General features: G+C 53.7%; 1 protein-coding gene across 1 annotated transcript in view; it reads left to right on the forward strand.

The window, feature by feature from the left end:
* LOC146839549 (V-type proton ATPase 116 kDa subunit a 3-like) overlaps window positions 1-16,225 on the forward strand; it is a 137,434-nt gene that overhangs the window by 48,006 nt on the left and 73,203 nt on the right. The window contains exon 6 of the mRNA XM_085650816.1: window positions 11,199-11,325. Within this exon, the coding sequence (XP_085506942.1) occupies window positions 11,199-11,325 (127 nt within the window). The remainder of the gene's footprint in view (window positions 1-11,198; window positions 11,326-16,225) is intronic.

A 16,225-nucleotide genomic window follows, 5' to 3' on the forward strand; every position in this document is an offset into this window, starting at 1 on the left:
CGCTCTTATCGAACGTGCTGCAAGTAACCATGGGGTACAGCTTCACTCTGATGCCATCGAAGATGACTTTCTAATGGACACCTTTGCATCCTCCGAAAGACATGTAAAGACTCTGCCAATGTTGAAGGGGGTCCTCAAACCAGCCAAGGACATTTTCAAAGAACCCACCAGGGCACGAGTGATAAACCCCAGGATTGATAAAAAATACAGATCAGCACCTGGGGATCCTACTTACATCAGAGGACAATTACCACTCGACTCCATCGTCGTAGCGAATGCACGCAAGAGGGCACACTCGCAAACAACAGGTGACGCTCCTCCCCCGGACAAGGAGTCCAAGGTGTTAGAAACCTCTGGCAAGCGAGTTGCCGCCCAAGCTGCCAACATATGGCGCATAGCCAACACTCAAGCGCTCCTTGCTCGCTATGATAGAGCGCACTACGACACACTGGAGCAAATATTCCAACATCTCCCTGACCAGTTCAAGGAAGGCGCAGAAATGCTCATCAGAGAAGGACAGCTACTAACGAACGCTTCCATCAAATGCGCACTAGATGCTGCAGACACGGCTGCCAGAGCCATAAACACAAGCGTCATGTTGCGACGACATGCCTGGCTACGGATCTCAGGATTCAAGCCTGAGGTACAAAACAATATACTGAACCAGCCCGTCAACCCCGACTATTTATTCGGGCCAGAGGTTGACACCACCCTCGAACAGATAAAAAAGGATACGGACACTGCAAAGTCCATGGGCGCCCTACAAACTCAGTCCTTTCGGAGCGGCTCCTTTCGTCGCCCCGGAAACAAGGGAGCAGGTAGAGGACAGGGGTCACAACAAACATATAACAAAGGCAATACACATGTGGAAATATGGATTTTTCTGGTCAGTTATGTCCCCTATCTTGGACCCCAACGGTTCCATGTGCATGTTACAAGTACATGTATGTTCCCTCCAGTTCCAGTTATGAAGACGCAAACACATGTGCGTCCACCATCAACATGTCCTCTGTCAGATCCGCCATGAATAGGCCGGATATTCCATTCTTAAGTATGAAAGGCCACCGGCTTTATATGGTTCACTTATGACATTTTACAGTCCAGGCAAGTAGGCCCTGATTCTGTCATCGAACTCTTCTTGCCTTCTGCCTCTGAAAGCTCCAGTCTGAGCCTGCATCCGTGACCATGAACTTTGTCTCATTCTCACCTATGATAAAAACACCCGAGGTGGATATCGTGGCTCCAGCACAAAGGGCAGAGGACGCGGCTACGGCAACACCAGGTCCTCCCCCAAGAACAAGCAGTGACGCCCTCTCCCTTCCTCCCGACCACATAACACCTGTCGGGGGAAGGCTACAAAGGTTCCTGTCCACGTGGAATTCCATCACCACGGACAGGTGGGTCAAAGATATTGTAAAATACGGTTACTGTCTGGAGTTAACCTCCACTCCACCCACAATACCACCAAGAAGCCGTCCTATGTCCTCAGAGCACTTAACGCTCTTACAGCAAGAAGTGCAAAGTATGCTTCTAAAAGGCGCTATAGAGGTCGTACCCATCCACGAGCAGGGTGCGGGAGTGTACTCCCTCTACTTCTTAATTCCAAAAAAGGACGGGTCGCTCAGACCTATATTAGACCTGAGACCCCTGAACCAGTACATTCTTTCGGAGCACTTTCACATGCTCACTCTACAGCAAGTCCTTCCGCTCCTCAAGCAGGGAGACTTCCTAGCCACACTGGACCTCAAGGATGCGTACTTTCCCATACCCATCCACCCCTCACACAAAAAATACCTCAGGTTCACTGTTCAGGGGCAGCACTATCAGTTCAAAGTCCTTCCCTTCGGCGTGACAACAGCGCCCAGGGTTTTCACGAAGTGCCTAGCTACGGTGGCAGCACATCTACGGAGGCAGCATATACACGTCTACCCCTACCTAGACGACTGGCTCGTTCAAGCGAAGTCAGCCCAGCAATGTGCACGCCACATGTCCCGCACCATTCACCTTCTTCACAGTCTGGGATTCTCACTAAATTATCCAAAGTCCCATCTCCAGCCCGCACACGTACAACAGTACCTAGGTGCGACTATAGACACTCTGGCGGCCACAGCTCAGCCGAATTTAGTGAGGATCAACAGCATACAACTGCTGATCTCCAAATTCAAACCCAATCACTCACTTCCAGCGCGAGTGTTTATGCAGTTGATAGGCATGATGGCCTCCTGCATCTTCATAGTCCCGCACGCGAGACTACATATGCGCCCACTTCAGGAGTGCCTGGCACGTCAGTGGAATCAGGCTCAAGGACAGTTAAAGGACCTAGTGTTGGTGAGCGGTCGGGCATACAACTCTCTGCATTGGTGGAATCCACAAAACCTTTGCAAGGGCCGACCGTTCCAAGAGCCTGTCCCACAGATAGTACTGACAGCGGACGCGTCTCTCCAGGGATGGGGAGCTCATGTACTCCACTACACAGTGCAAGGACTATGGACAACACAACAAAAGAAGTTGCACATCAACCTTCTGGAATTGATGGCAATCTTCCTAGCCATGAAGGCATTCAAAGTACATCTATGCAACAAGGTCGTGTTGATCCGGACGGACAACATGACCGCAATGTACTACATACAGAAGCAGGGAGGAACACACTCTCCACAGTTGTCTCATCTGGCTCAGAGCATGTGGAAGTGGGCCATTCAAAGGAACATGTTCCTCATGGCGGAACACCTCCCTGCAAGGACAACCAGATGGCGGATCTGCTCAGCAGACACAGCCACCAGATACACGAGTGGGAGTTACACCCATCAGTACTCCAACCGTACTTCCAGCAGTGGGGTCATCCGGAGATAGACCTATTCGCGACAAGCGAAAACGCAAAATGCCAAAGCTTCGCCGCCAGATTCCCACATCCGCAGTCGCAGGGCAATGCGATATGGATGAACTGGTCCGGCAGATTTGCGTACGCTTTTCCCCCAGCGCCATTGATACCGCTAGTGGCCCGCAAACTCCGACAACACTCCCTGACACTCGTCCTAGTTGCTCCCACGTGGGCACGCCAGCCGTGGTACACCACCTTCCTCGAACTTTCCGTGGTGCCGCATCAAAGGCTGCGGATCAAACCCGCGCATTTGACGCAGAACCATGGAGAGGTTCAGCACCCAGATCCGCAACAGCTGAATCTGGCGATCTGGCTCCTGAAGTCCTAGAGTTTGGCTATCTCAACCTGCCACCTGACTGTATGGACATCATCAAGGAGGCCAGGAGACCCACTACCAGAGCTTGCTATGCAGCCAAATGGAAAAGGTTCGTCATTTATTGCGGTAATAATGACGTCAACCCGCTGGACGCATCCATCCAAAACATCATCTGTTATCTCTTACACCTATATCGATGCAATCTGGCGTACACCTCTATACGTGTCCATTTGACCGCAATATCAGCCTATCTGCAAACCAGGCAGCACATCTCTCTATTCAGAGTGCCTGCCATCAAAGCATTCTTGGAAGGGCTCAAACGAGTCATTCCACCTAGTCACCCACCGGCTCCAATGTGGAACCTCAACTTGGTCCTCACACGCCTCATGGGTCCACCCTTTGAACCTCTACACTCATGCGAGATTCAATTCCTTACCTGGAAAGTGGCCTTCCTAGTAGCGATCACTTCCCTCAGAAGAGTTAGTGAACTCCAGGCACTAACCGTTCAAGAGCCATTTATTCAGGTTCACGCCAACAGGGTCATACTACGTACCAACCCCAAATTCATGCCCAAGGTGATATCGCAGTTCCACATGAATCAGACTATTGAACTGCCCGTTTTCTTCCAAAACCCACAAACTGTTGCAGAAAGGGCACTACATACACTAGATGTACGGAGGGCCCTCATGTACTACATCGACAGGACTAAACCATTCAGGAAGACAAAACAACTGTTCGTTGCCTTTGCCCCACACCACAAAGGTAACGCCATCTCCAAAGCAGGGATAGCCAGATGGATAGTTAAGTGTATTCAAATCTGTTATCAAAAGGCAAAACGCACATTAACTATTCCACCACGAGCCCACTCAACACGTAAGTTGGGGGCTTCCATGGCCTTCCTAGGAAATATTCCCCTGCATGATATATGCAGAGCAGCCACATGGTCCACTACACACACATTTACAAAACACTATTGTGTAGATGTGCAGTCAAAACAGCAGGCAGCTGTATGACAGGCTGTTCTCAAGACACTTTTTCAGACCGCTGCAGCTGGCACGGGTAGCCGCCGCTAATAGAGGGCACTGCTATGTATTCTATGCACAGATATGAATTCAGCAGCCCACATGCCTCGAACTGAATATGCTACTTACCAGTATGCATCTGTTCTTGGCATGTAGGGCTGCTGACATTCATATCGCCCTCCCTCCTCCCCGGCGCCTGTCGCAGCTGCAGCTCTCAGAATTACTGCAAGCATGGTCATCACTTTCTGTATCTACTCCATCACTGCCACAATGGCGAAAAACAATCTGAGGATGGAGAGGATGCCCATGCGCACTGTAGTCCAGGGGAGGAGTCACCTATCCAAGGATACTTCGAAGACTCTTCCAGGACAACAACGTGCAAACATCCGGACCCAACACTAGGCGGCGATCTATGCACAGATATGAATGTCAGCAGCCCTACATGCCAAGAACAGATGCATACTGGTGAGTAGCATATTCAATATCAGCTATGACGTGGTCTACGCTTTATAAACCTGCAAACAAACCTATGGCCACGCATGTGGTGCTCTCCTTATGAGTTGGGGGTGCATCATTGACCCCTCCTCCTTAGAACAAGTATCTGCTCTCCTGTGACATTCCTCCGCCCCTTTATGTACTGTGCTTGCCAGTTCCCGGTTGTCTGAGCGCTGTGATTGGTCCATTCAAGCTGTGAGAAACAAGCCACCTGCTATCAATCAATCAATCATTCGCATTTTTAAAGCGCGCTACTCACCCATAAAGGGTCTCAAGGCGCTGGGGAGGGGGGGGGGGGGGTCAGTGCTCGAAGAGCCAGGTCTTGAGCTGCCTTCTGAAGGAGAGGTGTTCAGGTATGGCGCGAAGGTGGCTGGGCAGAGAGTTCCAGGTCTTCGCTGCCAGGAAAGAGAAGGATCTTCCGGCGGTGGCTTTGCGGATGCGGGGTACGGCTGCCAGGGCCTGTCCGGCGGATCGTAGAGTGCGCGGAGGAGTGTAGAAGGAGACGCGGTTGTTGATGAGTTTGGGTCCGAGGTTGTGAAGGGCTTTGTGTGCGTGGGTGAGGAGTCGGAAGGTGATCCTCTTGTTGACGGGGAGCCAATGGAGTTTTTTCAGGTGTCCCGAGATGTGGTGGTGGCGAGGGATGTCCAGGATGAGTCTTGCGGCAGCGTTCTGGATCCGTTGGAGTTTCCTCAGCAGCTTGGTGGTGATGCCCGCGTACAAGGTGTTCCCGTAGTTCAAGCGACTGGTGACGAGGGCGTGGGTGACGGTCTTTCTGGTGTCGGTGGGGATCCAGCGGAAGATCTTGCGGAGCATGCGGAGGGTGTTGAAGCATGCTGAGGTCACCGAGTTCACCTGTCTGGTCATGGTGAGGGATGAGTCCAGGATGAAGCCGAGGTTGCGTGCGTGGTCGGTGGGTTGGGGAGTGCTGCCTAGGGCGGGGGGCCACCAGGAGTCGTCCCATGCGGTGGGGGTGGGGCCGAGGATGAGGACCTCCGTCTTGTCGGCGTTCAGTTTCAGGCGGCTGTCTGTCATCCAGTTCGCCACTTCCTTCATGAAGTCTGGTCCTAGCTGAGGTGGGGTTGTTTGTGAGTGATAAGATGAGCTGGGTGTCGTCGGCGTATGATATAAGGTCCAGTCCGTGTTTGCGTGCGATGTTCGCCAGGGGGGTCATGTAGATGTTGAAGAGAGTGGGGCTGAGGGAGGATCCTTGAGGTACGCCGCAGATGATCTCCGTGGCTGTGGATCTGAAGGGGGGCAGGCGGACTCTGAATCCTTCCGGAGAGGAAGGAGATGATCCATTCGAGGGCCTTGCCTCTGATGCCGGCGTTGCTGAGGCGTCGTATCAGGGTGCGGTGGCAGACCGTGTCGAAGGCTGCCGAGAGGTCCAGGAGTATGAGGGCCACGGTCTCACCCTTGTCGGTCAGGGCTCTGATGTCGTCCGTGGCTGCGAGGAGGGCGGTTTCGGTGCTGTGGTTGGTCCTGAAACCGAACTGTGTGGGGTCGAGGGAGTCGTTGGTTTTCAGGGCGTTGGAGAGTTGAGTGTTGACAATTTTCTCAATCACTTTGGCGGGGAACGGCAGGAGAGAGATGGGCCGGAAGTTTTTGAGTTCGGTGGGGTCTGCTGTGGGTTTCTTTAAGAGGGTGTTGAGCTCTGCGTGTTTCCAGCTCTCCGGGAAGGTGGCGGTGGTGAGGGAGGTGTTGATGACATCTCGGAGGTGCGGTGCGATGATGTCGTCGGCTTTGTTGTAGATGTGGTGCGGGCAGGGGTCCGATGGGGATCCGGAGTGGATCGAGTTCATGATGCGGGTGGTCTCCTCGGTGGTGGATGGGCTCCAGGTGAGGATGGTGGTGATGTCGGTATCGGGTTCCGGGGGGGGTTCATGTCGGTGGTCGGGAAGCTGTTGTATATGTCGGTGATCTTGTGGTGGAAGAAGGTCGCGAGGGAGTTGCAGAGGTCCTGTGATGGGGGGGGGGATGGAGTTGTTTTCTGCGTCCGGGTTGGAGAGCTCTTTGACGATGCCAAATAGTTCCTTGCTGTTGTGGGCGTTTTTGTCAAGTCTGTTCCGGTAGGCTGTTTTTCGTGCGGCGCGGAGGTGTTGGTGGTGTTGGCGGGTGGCGTCCTTGAGAGCTGACATGTTCTCTTCGGTCTGGTTGAGGCGCCACGTCTTCTCGCGGGCGCGGCATTCTTTCTTGGAGTCCTTGAGGTCGGGGGTGAACCAGGAGTTTTTCTTGTGGTTGTTGGTGCTGGCTTGAGTTTTCAGGGGGGCCAGGAGGTCGGCGCAGTCGGAGATCCAGTTGGTGAGGTTGTTGGCGGCTTCGTTTGGGTCGGTGGTGCTGGTGGGTCGGTTCTGGGAGAGGGTTGATGCGAGCTGATCCGTGGTGATACGAGTCCAGTGTCTTCTTGGCGGTTGCTGGGTGTGGTGGTGCACAGTGGTCTTCTTGAAGATGAAGTGGACGCAGCTGTGGTCCGACCAGGTGAGTTCGGTGGTGTGGCTGAAGGTGATGTGTTTGCTGGAGGAGAAGATGGGGTCGAGCGTGTGTCCGGCGTAGTGGGTGGGTGTGTTGACTAGCTGATTCAGTCCCAGGTTGGTGAGGTTGTCCAGTAAGGCGGTGGTGTTGTTGTCGGTGAGGTTCTCCAGGTGAAAGTTGAGGTCTCCTAAGAGGATGTAGTCGGTGGACGAGAGTGCGTGAGGGGTGACGAAGTCTGCGATGTCTTCGCTGAACTTGGTGCGGGGTCCTGGTGGTCTGTACATGAGGGTGCCTCTGAGGGTGGTCTTGGGGTCGCTGTGGATCGTGAAGTGGAGATGTTCGGCGTCGGGGAGTGAGTTGTCGGTGTTGGTTGAGATGCGGATGGAGTTTTTGTGTGCGATGGCGATGCCTCCTCCGATGCGGTTGGTGTGGTCTTTCCGGATGATTTTGTAGCTGTCGGGGATGGCTATGGCGATGTCGGGTGCCGAGGAGGGATTCATCCAGGTCTCGGTGAGGAAGGCGATGTCCGGGTTCGTAGAGTTGATGAGGTTCCACAGTTCGATGGCGTGCCTGTGGATGGATCGGGTGTTGACCAGGATGCAGTGGAGATTGCTTCCGGGGGAGTTGTTCTTGACGGGAGCGGTGTTGGTCCGTGGGCAGGTGAAGTGACAGTTGTTGCAGGTGAAGGGTCCGTGGGTCCGTTTAGGGTGGGCGCGGTAGCAGCCCGGAGTGCGGCTGGGGTTGAGGGTGGCGGAGTCGTAGGTCGGGCGCGGGGGCCCGGGGTTCGGGCGCTGAGCGCGGACGGGCGCAGACGGGCTTGCCTTAGGCGCGCCTTCGGCACGTCCGCTGCGCGGCCTCGCAGCGGCCGCCATTTAAGGGATAGCTGGGGAGGCGGGGTCAGCTGGGAGGCGGGAGGAGGGCGGGTAGGGGAAAAAAGCGGCAAAAAAGCGGCGGCGGGAAAAGGCTCCGAAGGCGAGGAGGCCTAGAAAAATTAAAAAGGCGCAGAAAAACAGGAAAAACGAGGGGGAGACGGCGGGAGGGCAAGGGGGACGGCACTCAGGAGATGCAGGCACTCGGGGATACAGAAGGAAAAAAAGGGGAGCGCGAACGCAGACAAGCGGCAACACAGGCACTTGGGGCACAGGCAGCGATGCAGGCAAAAGGAGAAGGCAGAACAGGGGATCTGGTGGCGCTGTGAGGACAGGGGAGCGACCTACCCTGGGGTCAAGGGTCGCTCAGAACAGGGGTTTCCAACCTTTCCTATACCCCGCACCCCAAGGAAATGTTTGATTAATGTTCACCCTCCCCACCCCCTTACTAAAGTCCTTTAGGAATCCTATTCTGCATACAGTGCACACTTTCCCTGTTTGGCACAGCCCCTGAATGCCATCTTGCACCCCCTGGGGATGCGGGCACCCCAGGGTGGGAACCCCTGTACTAGATATTACTGGCCTGGCTTGACACTGTGTGCCTGGGAAAGTCCACCAAGATCAGGTCGGAGACCAAGGGTGCACCTACTCCTGACTGAGGCAAGATTTTAAACTTTAAACCATTGTTGCAGTTTAAATGGCTGTGGCCTCCCACCAGGGGCTCCAAAGTGGCATACATAGTGGTGCCCCTGACCCCTACCCACGGCTGCCTGCACACCGGATGTTGGAAGGTATCTTTCAAAGGGACACCAGCAGCTGGTGGCTCTTACTTACGCGCTGCGGATAAGCCTAGCTCCTGTGACTGACCGCTAGTAGATGAAGCCAGTGCCCAGTGAGGAGGGGAGCAGACCTCTGTCTGGAAGGAGGGCCGGCACAAGAGCCAGCTGACCAGGATCACACGGGCAACAAAGACCATCACCTGCGGTAATGGAGCTGAAGAGACGCTTTCCTGCCGACATTTGTGGCGAGCCGGCACTGTCGCAGGGTCTAGTGTCTGTTCCCACCAAGCACCGAAGCGCACAGGTTTCTTCTTTTTTACTCCGGGCCTGGGATTGTATGCCATTGGCCGGAGACTCTCTCCAGGTTTCTGAAGGTGTGCTTGGGCCTTAAATCCCATTACCCAGGTAGGATCGGCCAAATCTGTGAACACTTCTTCCCTTGGGTGTGAGGCCAACTGAACCTCTTGACTGTGACCAGCCCATCTTCGAGGTGCAGGCCACTAAAGTTTGGGGGGTGCCTTTGTAGGCGCTGACCCATTTGTTTTGTTAACCCCAGTCCCCCACCCCCTTTCAAAACCCTTAAGAGACCCATTAGATCCTTGCCAGATGTTGTCTTGAACAGAGTCTGGCGGGGCAACAACTAGCAAATCCCCCATTCTCTCTCATTTAATTCCCAAAGCGGCTTCAATTCAGGAAATCGATCGGTATTTTTATAGGACAACGCTATCGCACCAGGTGTACCTGGGCGCTGCGGTTTCTGCGTCGAAGAGCCAGCTCTGGAGTCTCTTTCTGAAGACCGCCGGGGAGGGTGCTGATCGGAAGTGCAGGGGGAGGTCATTGCAGGTCTTGTCGGCGATGTGGAAGGAGCGGCCGCTGCTGCTACAATGAACGCAGGGGACGTGAGCGAGGGCGAGTGAGGCGGAGCACAGGTGTCTTGAGGGTAGATGGAAGTTCAGCTGGTGACCTGGCCGAAATATAACTCCATAGGATATAATGGGATTTGTATTTCGGCAGGCGGGATATCCGTCACCGCTGTGAAGGAGTAACCGTCCGCCAAGATGTAAATGTTGACTGTAGTAAAATCTATTGAATGAGACCCCAGCATTGAGCAATCGATTTACCCTCTAGCCAACACGTTTGATGCTTGTCCATATGATAGTCAGTGTGTCCCCTTTCTGTACGGCCTTGCGTATAGACACCCTGCCAAGACGTTTGGCGGCCATATCCACGCCTCAGGTGCTCACGCCTTCGGTTTCATGTACGTCTTGTTTTACTTCCCCGTTAATCATTTCTTTATTGTCTTTGAAGCTATAGCACTGGCTGCACATTCACATGGTTTAGTGTTATTAACTGTGTCTTTATGAAGCTACGTTTCTAAGCACGCCACCTCCTGGGGTAAGCGTTCGTCCTCCTTACCCTGAGAATCAAGCGCCTGGAGGGAGTAGCTTGTTTATCCAGTTGAAGCACCCAGTACTGTTGGCTGGGTCTCACCTGCGGTAAGCAAGAGACCCAACTAGGGCACCGCTCAGTATGCCCAGACTGGAACCAGGGCAGCATCTGAGCTCCTCACAGGAACCATCTCATCAGATGGGGTTTTTCAAACCCCCCCCCCCCTCCCTCTCCAAGCTGGTTTCCGCAAGGACCCTCAGCCCCTCTAATCCCTCCTTGTAGTTTCCTTCTCTAGCCCACTTAAAAAAATTGTTTCGAGCTTTGCAGTGGACAACTGTGGGTGAGAAATGAATGTCCTATCTTAGCCTTTAGGAGTTTATCTTCTGTAAATAATTGTACAGTTTGAGTTGATTTTCGCTGTGCCATTGACTCTCTCTCTTCTCCCCATCTCTCTCTCTCTGTCTCTCTCTGTCTCTCTCTGTCTCTCTCTGTCTCTCTCTGTCTCTCTCTGTCTCTCTCTGTCTCTCTCTGTCTCTCTCTGTCTCTCTCTGTCTCTCTCTGTCTCTCTCTGTCTCTCTCTGTCTCTCTCTGTCTCTCTCTGTCTCTCTCTCTGTCTCTCTCTCTGTCTCTCTCTGTCTCTCTCTCTGTCTCTCTCTGTCTCTCTCTCTGTCTCTCTCTCTGTCTCTCTGTCTCTCTCTCTGTCTCTCTCTCTGTCTCTCTCTCTGTCTCTCTCTCTGTCTCTCTCTCTGTCTCTGTCTCTGTCTCTCTCTCTGTCTCTCTCTCTCTGTCTCTGTCTCTCTCTCTCTGTCTCTCTGTCTCTCTGTCTCTCTCTGTCTCTCTGTCTCTGTGTCTCTGTCTCTGTCTCTCTGTCTCTGTGTCTCTGTCTCTGTGTCTCTGTCTCTGTGTCTCTGTCTCTGTGTCTCTGTCTCTGTCTCTCTCTGTCTCTCTGTTTCTCTTTCCTTTTCTCGCTCGATACTGCAGCTTCGTGGCAGGTGTGATCCACCCATGGAAGGTGAACTCCTTCGAGCGGCTCCTGTGGCGGGCCTGCCGTGGGTACTTGATGGCAAACTTTGTGGAGATGTCCGAAGCCATACCAGACCCGGTGACGGTAAGTGCACGTCCTCAGCACTGAGTGGTGAGTGAGCTTCTTGTGGCAAGTGCATTTCCAAGTGGTGTCCAAAAACTTGGGCCTGCCGCTGCGCTCCGTCCAGCCCAAGGGACACTTTTCTTATTTAATATGAGAGCAGGCGGAGAGAGAAAAGTCCACATACCCCCTCCCCCCGCCCGAGCCCAGCGTCCCACCACCGCTTGACCGATCTAAGGCCTGGAGATGCTGCTGAGAGCACTCACCCTGCGATGCAGTGAGTCTGGAGAGAGTCCTTAGCAGCCAATGGGTAGAGAACTGATAATGTCTTTGGGGTACTGGTGGCTGCTGGGTGACAAATGTGTCATCCATCTTTGAAGGGGAGAGAGAATTATTAATTACACACATTCTGAGCTCCAAGAGACAGTTATTTTTATGATATGTACTAAATAAATCCTATTTTTACATATTTATCTTGTTGCCTGAATGCTTGAAAGAAAAATTAGGCCAGGCACAGAGGCAGTTTTGTAGGTTTCGCCTGGACAGTGCTTGCGCTGTGCTTGAGAAATCGATTGTTTATTATATAAACTTAAAAGGGACATTGATCCCGCCTCCTCTCTTTCCTGGCTTCTCATTGGTCCCTGTGTGTGCTACGTACTTACCCTCCATTTCTAATGGCTATAGCATATTTTCTTGCATTTACCAATGCTTATTCCACTTCTGCTTCTCATCAGTTTCCCCGTACCAAATTACTGTTAACATCTGCTTTGGTGGAGCTATTTTTTTCATAAAGATTTGCCTCTTCGTTTTTTACTCTTGCATCGTATTTATATAACAATTTATGGCCAGGGAGATTAAGTGATTTGCATAAAATCGCAGGATGTTGCTGCCACCGAGACTCCAACCGGATCCCTAGCTCTCGGGCAGCAGCTCTGGCAGCTGCGCCACATCCTCTCCACTCCCATGTTGTCAGACGACAGGGTCGGATAGGTAAGGCGGGCACTCAGGCAACGGCCGAGGGGCCGTTATCAGAGTTCCAGCTGTAGGCTGCTTTTCCGGGCATCGACGAAAACCAAGGAGGGAGTGGAGAGTTGGTGTTTGACACGAACACCTGGGGTGGATTCCGCCTCCCCTTACAATTACTGATGAACAGAAAGCTCCACCTGAGGGAGATTGCAATAAAATGAAGGTTGATCATAGGACAAGTGTGTTCCTACAAAGGTAGGGAGCACATCGTGTTTCTTAAATACCCCTCACACACCAAAAGGGCCCTTGGTGTCATGCTTCATCATAGGGGTCTTCGCATCCCTCTACGGAATGCGACGTGCTACTACCAACGAATACGTGGGAGCACTGATATAATCACTATGTGTGGTGTGTTGAGGTAGTGAGAGGTAGGGTCAGGAGTGAGTGGTGAGTGAATATTAAAAAATACCTAGCATCATACGAGACAGCTTTTCGGTGAATAGTGCAATGTGCACAGGGTCCCTCTCGTTCACAGGCTCATGAGGCCAGTGGCTTCTAAGACTACAAATTGCAATAAGGAATTTCGTTTAACTTAAATATTGAGACCATTGTGTCCCTTTTTTTTTTTGTAGCGTCGGTCTACACGTAAAACTGGTAGTTTTGACATTGTCACACCATACATGTGAGTAGGGTAGGGATCTGTGTACCCGTCCTGAAGAAGAAGCAGCAGGCTTCGAAACATGTTGACACACACAGGAAGTTTTGTACATTAATACAACACACCTCCACTCCACATTTTTAATAATATCAGCACCAAGGCTTATAAAAAATCTTATTCCTATGATGCTAGGTATTTTTTAATATTCACTCACCACTCACTCCTGACCCTGCTTTTCTGGGCAGCCTGGGGGGCGATTACGGCAGTGTCTGTGTCTGGAAGCCGCCAGCGGCCCAGTGGGTGCACGAGTGGGCTTTCTGGCGGCAGATGGGCGGCCATTACCTCCCTTTTATCAACGAGCAGAGGTGTCACTCCCTCTCTCTCGCTGGGCCGGCCCATTAATGGATGCATAATGAGCGGGGCAGGGGCCCTGAGCAGAATGGGCCTCACTTGTTTTCAGGTGTGTTTTCACTAGTGTGAACCAATATGTAAAGTTACGAAAACATTCCTCTGTCAGACACCTGCCCCCGCCACCCCCATCCCCCCACTTCTTTTTTATAAAACTTTGCTGAAGGCTGAAGCACTGTTTTGCGGAAAGGCAATACGCAAATGTGGGCCACTTTTTTTTTGTTGCGAGCTTGGGGCGATTTTTAATTCCAATCCAACCTTGCCAGACGATAATTGATTGAAAACAGTACTTTATTCGTCACATAGGCAAAACCGATGCATTACCAATGCTTGTTTATACAGCTGCCATGGTTTATGTTCCCAGATGACTCTGTGGCTCTGAGGACACAATGCCCCATTCCAGGGATTTCGTTTCAGAACCCAAATGCATTCTGTATCCCAGGTTCACTTAAGGCAGGGCCACTGGAATTATGCGACAGAGTAGAGTAAATTATGCGGCAAGAAATGGCAAATTCTGCGGCTTTATGAGGCACTTATTTTGATAGTATTACTCAATTATGTTGACCATTGCAGCCTTGTTAACACTGTCTAGGCATTAGTTGCACCTCTTAAGTACCCGTTTCATACCAAAATACAGCAGGACGCCACAGAAAAGTGCCCAGTCCAGCTTTGCAAAAGGGTCTTCAACTGCGCGGCAACCCTTGCGGCTGCGTTTTTAGTAGCTTTTGAACCGTTTGAGCTGGAAGCAGGTTTTTTTTGTTAACATCAGCTGATTATGCAACACATAATGGATTATGTGGCAAACGAGGCAAATCTACAAGTATGCAAAAATCGCCATGGCCTTACAATCGCATAATTCCAGGATCCTGATTTGAGGTGATCCAGTTGAACTAACACGCCTGACAACAATGATTTGTGCAAGAAGTGCGGCAGACTACCACAGTGAGTCCTGTGAGAGGGGAGCGCTGGGGTATGTTCCCCTCGGAGGCAATGCCCCAGCATGCTCCGGGTCTTGTAACCTGGCTGCAAAGCTCATAGAAGGGAGAATGGAATGACACGCCTGTCCCAGTGGAAGGAACTCTCGACACATTGACAGAGATGTTTGGGGGGTTCTGGGGCCCGAGACCAGGTCCCACCTCTCATCACCACAACAGGCGGGATCCGTGCTCCAGTGAAACTGATACGCTTTTTACCACTGACGGGCTTTCCTACCGCTTGATGTACTGGTACTCCGGGTTCACTTCCCTCTTAGAGGCCCTGCTTTATTTGCACAACCCCCCCCCCCCCCCCACATTTTGGGCGCCTTCGGTGATCGCGCACAAGAGGAAGCTTGTGTGTAGTGAAAGAGGAAGCTTGGTTCGTTTCCACACGGGCTATTCCCAGAAAGAAGCGTGCACACTCCGCGGTGGGGCAATGACTTCTCGTCTGCAGCTGGCCCGTGCACTGCTCTGTCCGCAGCTGGCCCGTGCACTGCTCTGTCCGCAGCTGGCCCGTGCACTGCTCTGTCCGCAGCTGGCCCGTGCACTGCTCTGTCCGCAGCTGGCCCGTGCACTGCTCTGTCCGCAGCTGGCCCGTGCACTGCTCAGCTGGCCCGCGCTCTGCTCGCCCGCCACTGCTCTGTCCGCAGCTCGCCCGCGCACTGCTCTGCCCGCAGCTCTCCCGCGCACTGCTCTGCCCGCAGCTCTCCCGCGCACTGCTCTGCCCGCAGCTCTCCCGCGCACTGCTCTGCCCGCAGCTCTCCCGCGCACTGCTCTGCCCGCAGCTCGCCCGCGCACTGCTCTGCCCGCAGCTCGCCCGCGCACTGCTCTGCCCGCAGCTCGCCCGCGCACTGCTCTGCCCGCAGCTCGCCCGCGCACTGCTCTGCCCGCAGCTCGCCCGCGCACTGCTCTGCCCGCAGCTCGCCCGCGCACTGCTCTGCCCGCAGCTCGCCCGCGCACTGCTCTGTCCGCAGCTCGCCCGCGCACTGCTCTGTCCGCAGCTCGCCCGCGCACTGCTCTGCTCTGTCCGCAGCTCGCCCGCGCACTGCTCTGTCCGCAGCTCGCCCGCGCACTGCTCTGTCCGCAGCTCGCCCGCGCACTGCTCTGTCCGCAGCTCGCCCGCGCACTGCTCTGTCCGCAGCTCGCCCGCGCACTGCTCTGTCCGCAGCTCGCCCGCGCACTGCTCTGTCCGCAGCTCGCCCGCGCACTGCTCTGTCCGCAGCTCGCCCGCGCACTGCTCTGTCCGCAGCTCGCCCGCGCACTGCTCTGTCCGCAGCTCGCCCGCGCACTGCTCTGTCCTGAGCTCGAAGGCGCTCCAGCGGCGCAAAGATCCCCTGGTGCGTGGGCAGACATTGGGGGACACATCCCAGCCGCTGAGACACCCGCTTTGGACTCAGCAGCCAACAAACCTTGGAGTACTGCTCCTTCTGGGGGTGGGAGAAGGCTCCAGTCCCTCACACAGGCCCTAGCTGTGAGTTTACCTTGTCCTGGGGCCTGTGTTGCTGTGAGGGCCCGTGTGCGTTGCTCCGAGGGCCCGTGTGCGTTGCTCCGAGGGCCCGTGTGCGTTGCTCCGAGGGCCCGTGTGCGTTGCTCCGACTGCCCGTGTGTGTTGCTCCGACTGCCCGTCTGTGTTGCCCCCAGGTCCCGTGTGTGTTGCTCCGAGGACCCCTGCCGCCCTGAGGGCGCATGTTGAGTCTGGGATTGGCCGGAGTGTTCAGGATGGAGCAAAGGATTCTGGGATTCACACTTTGCTGTACCTGGCACCTGAAAGACGACCGACCAAAAATGATTTAAGCCCGATTTATATAAACCAATCTAGATTGATGCCATAGCAGTGAACATAATTGTGGGCCAATAAGGTTGAGTTAGTGCGATAATCGCGCACAAGGTCACACATTTAACACTAGAGGGCTGT

The sequence above is a fragment of the Triturus cristatus genome, chromosome 4_1, assembly GCF_964204655.1.
Source record: "Triturus cristatus chromosome 4_1, aTriCri1.1, whole genome shotgun sequence".
In the NCBI taxonomy this organism is placed as follows: domain Eukaryota; kingdom Metazoa; phylum Chordata; class Amphibia; order Caudata; family Salamandridae; genus Triturus; species Triturus cristatus.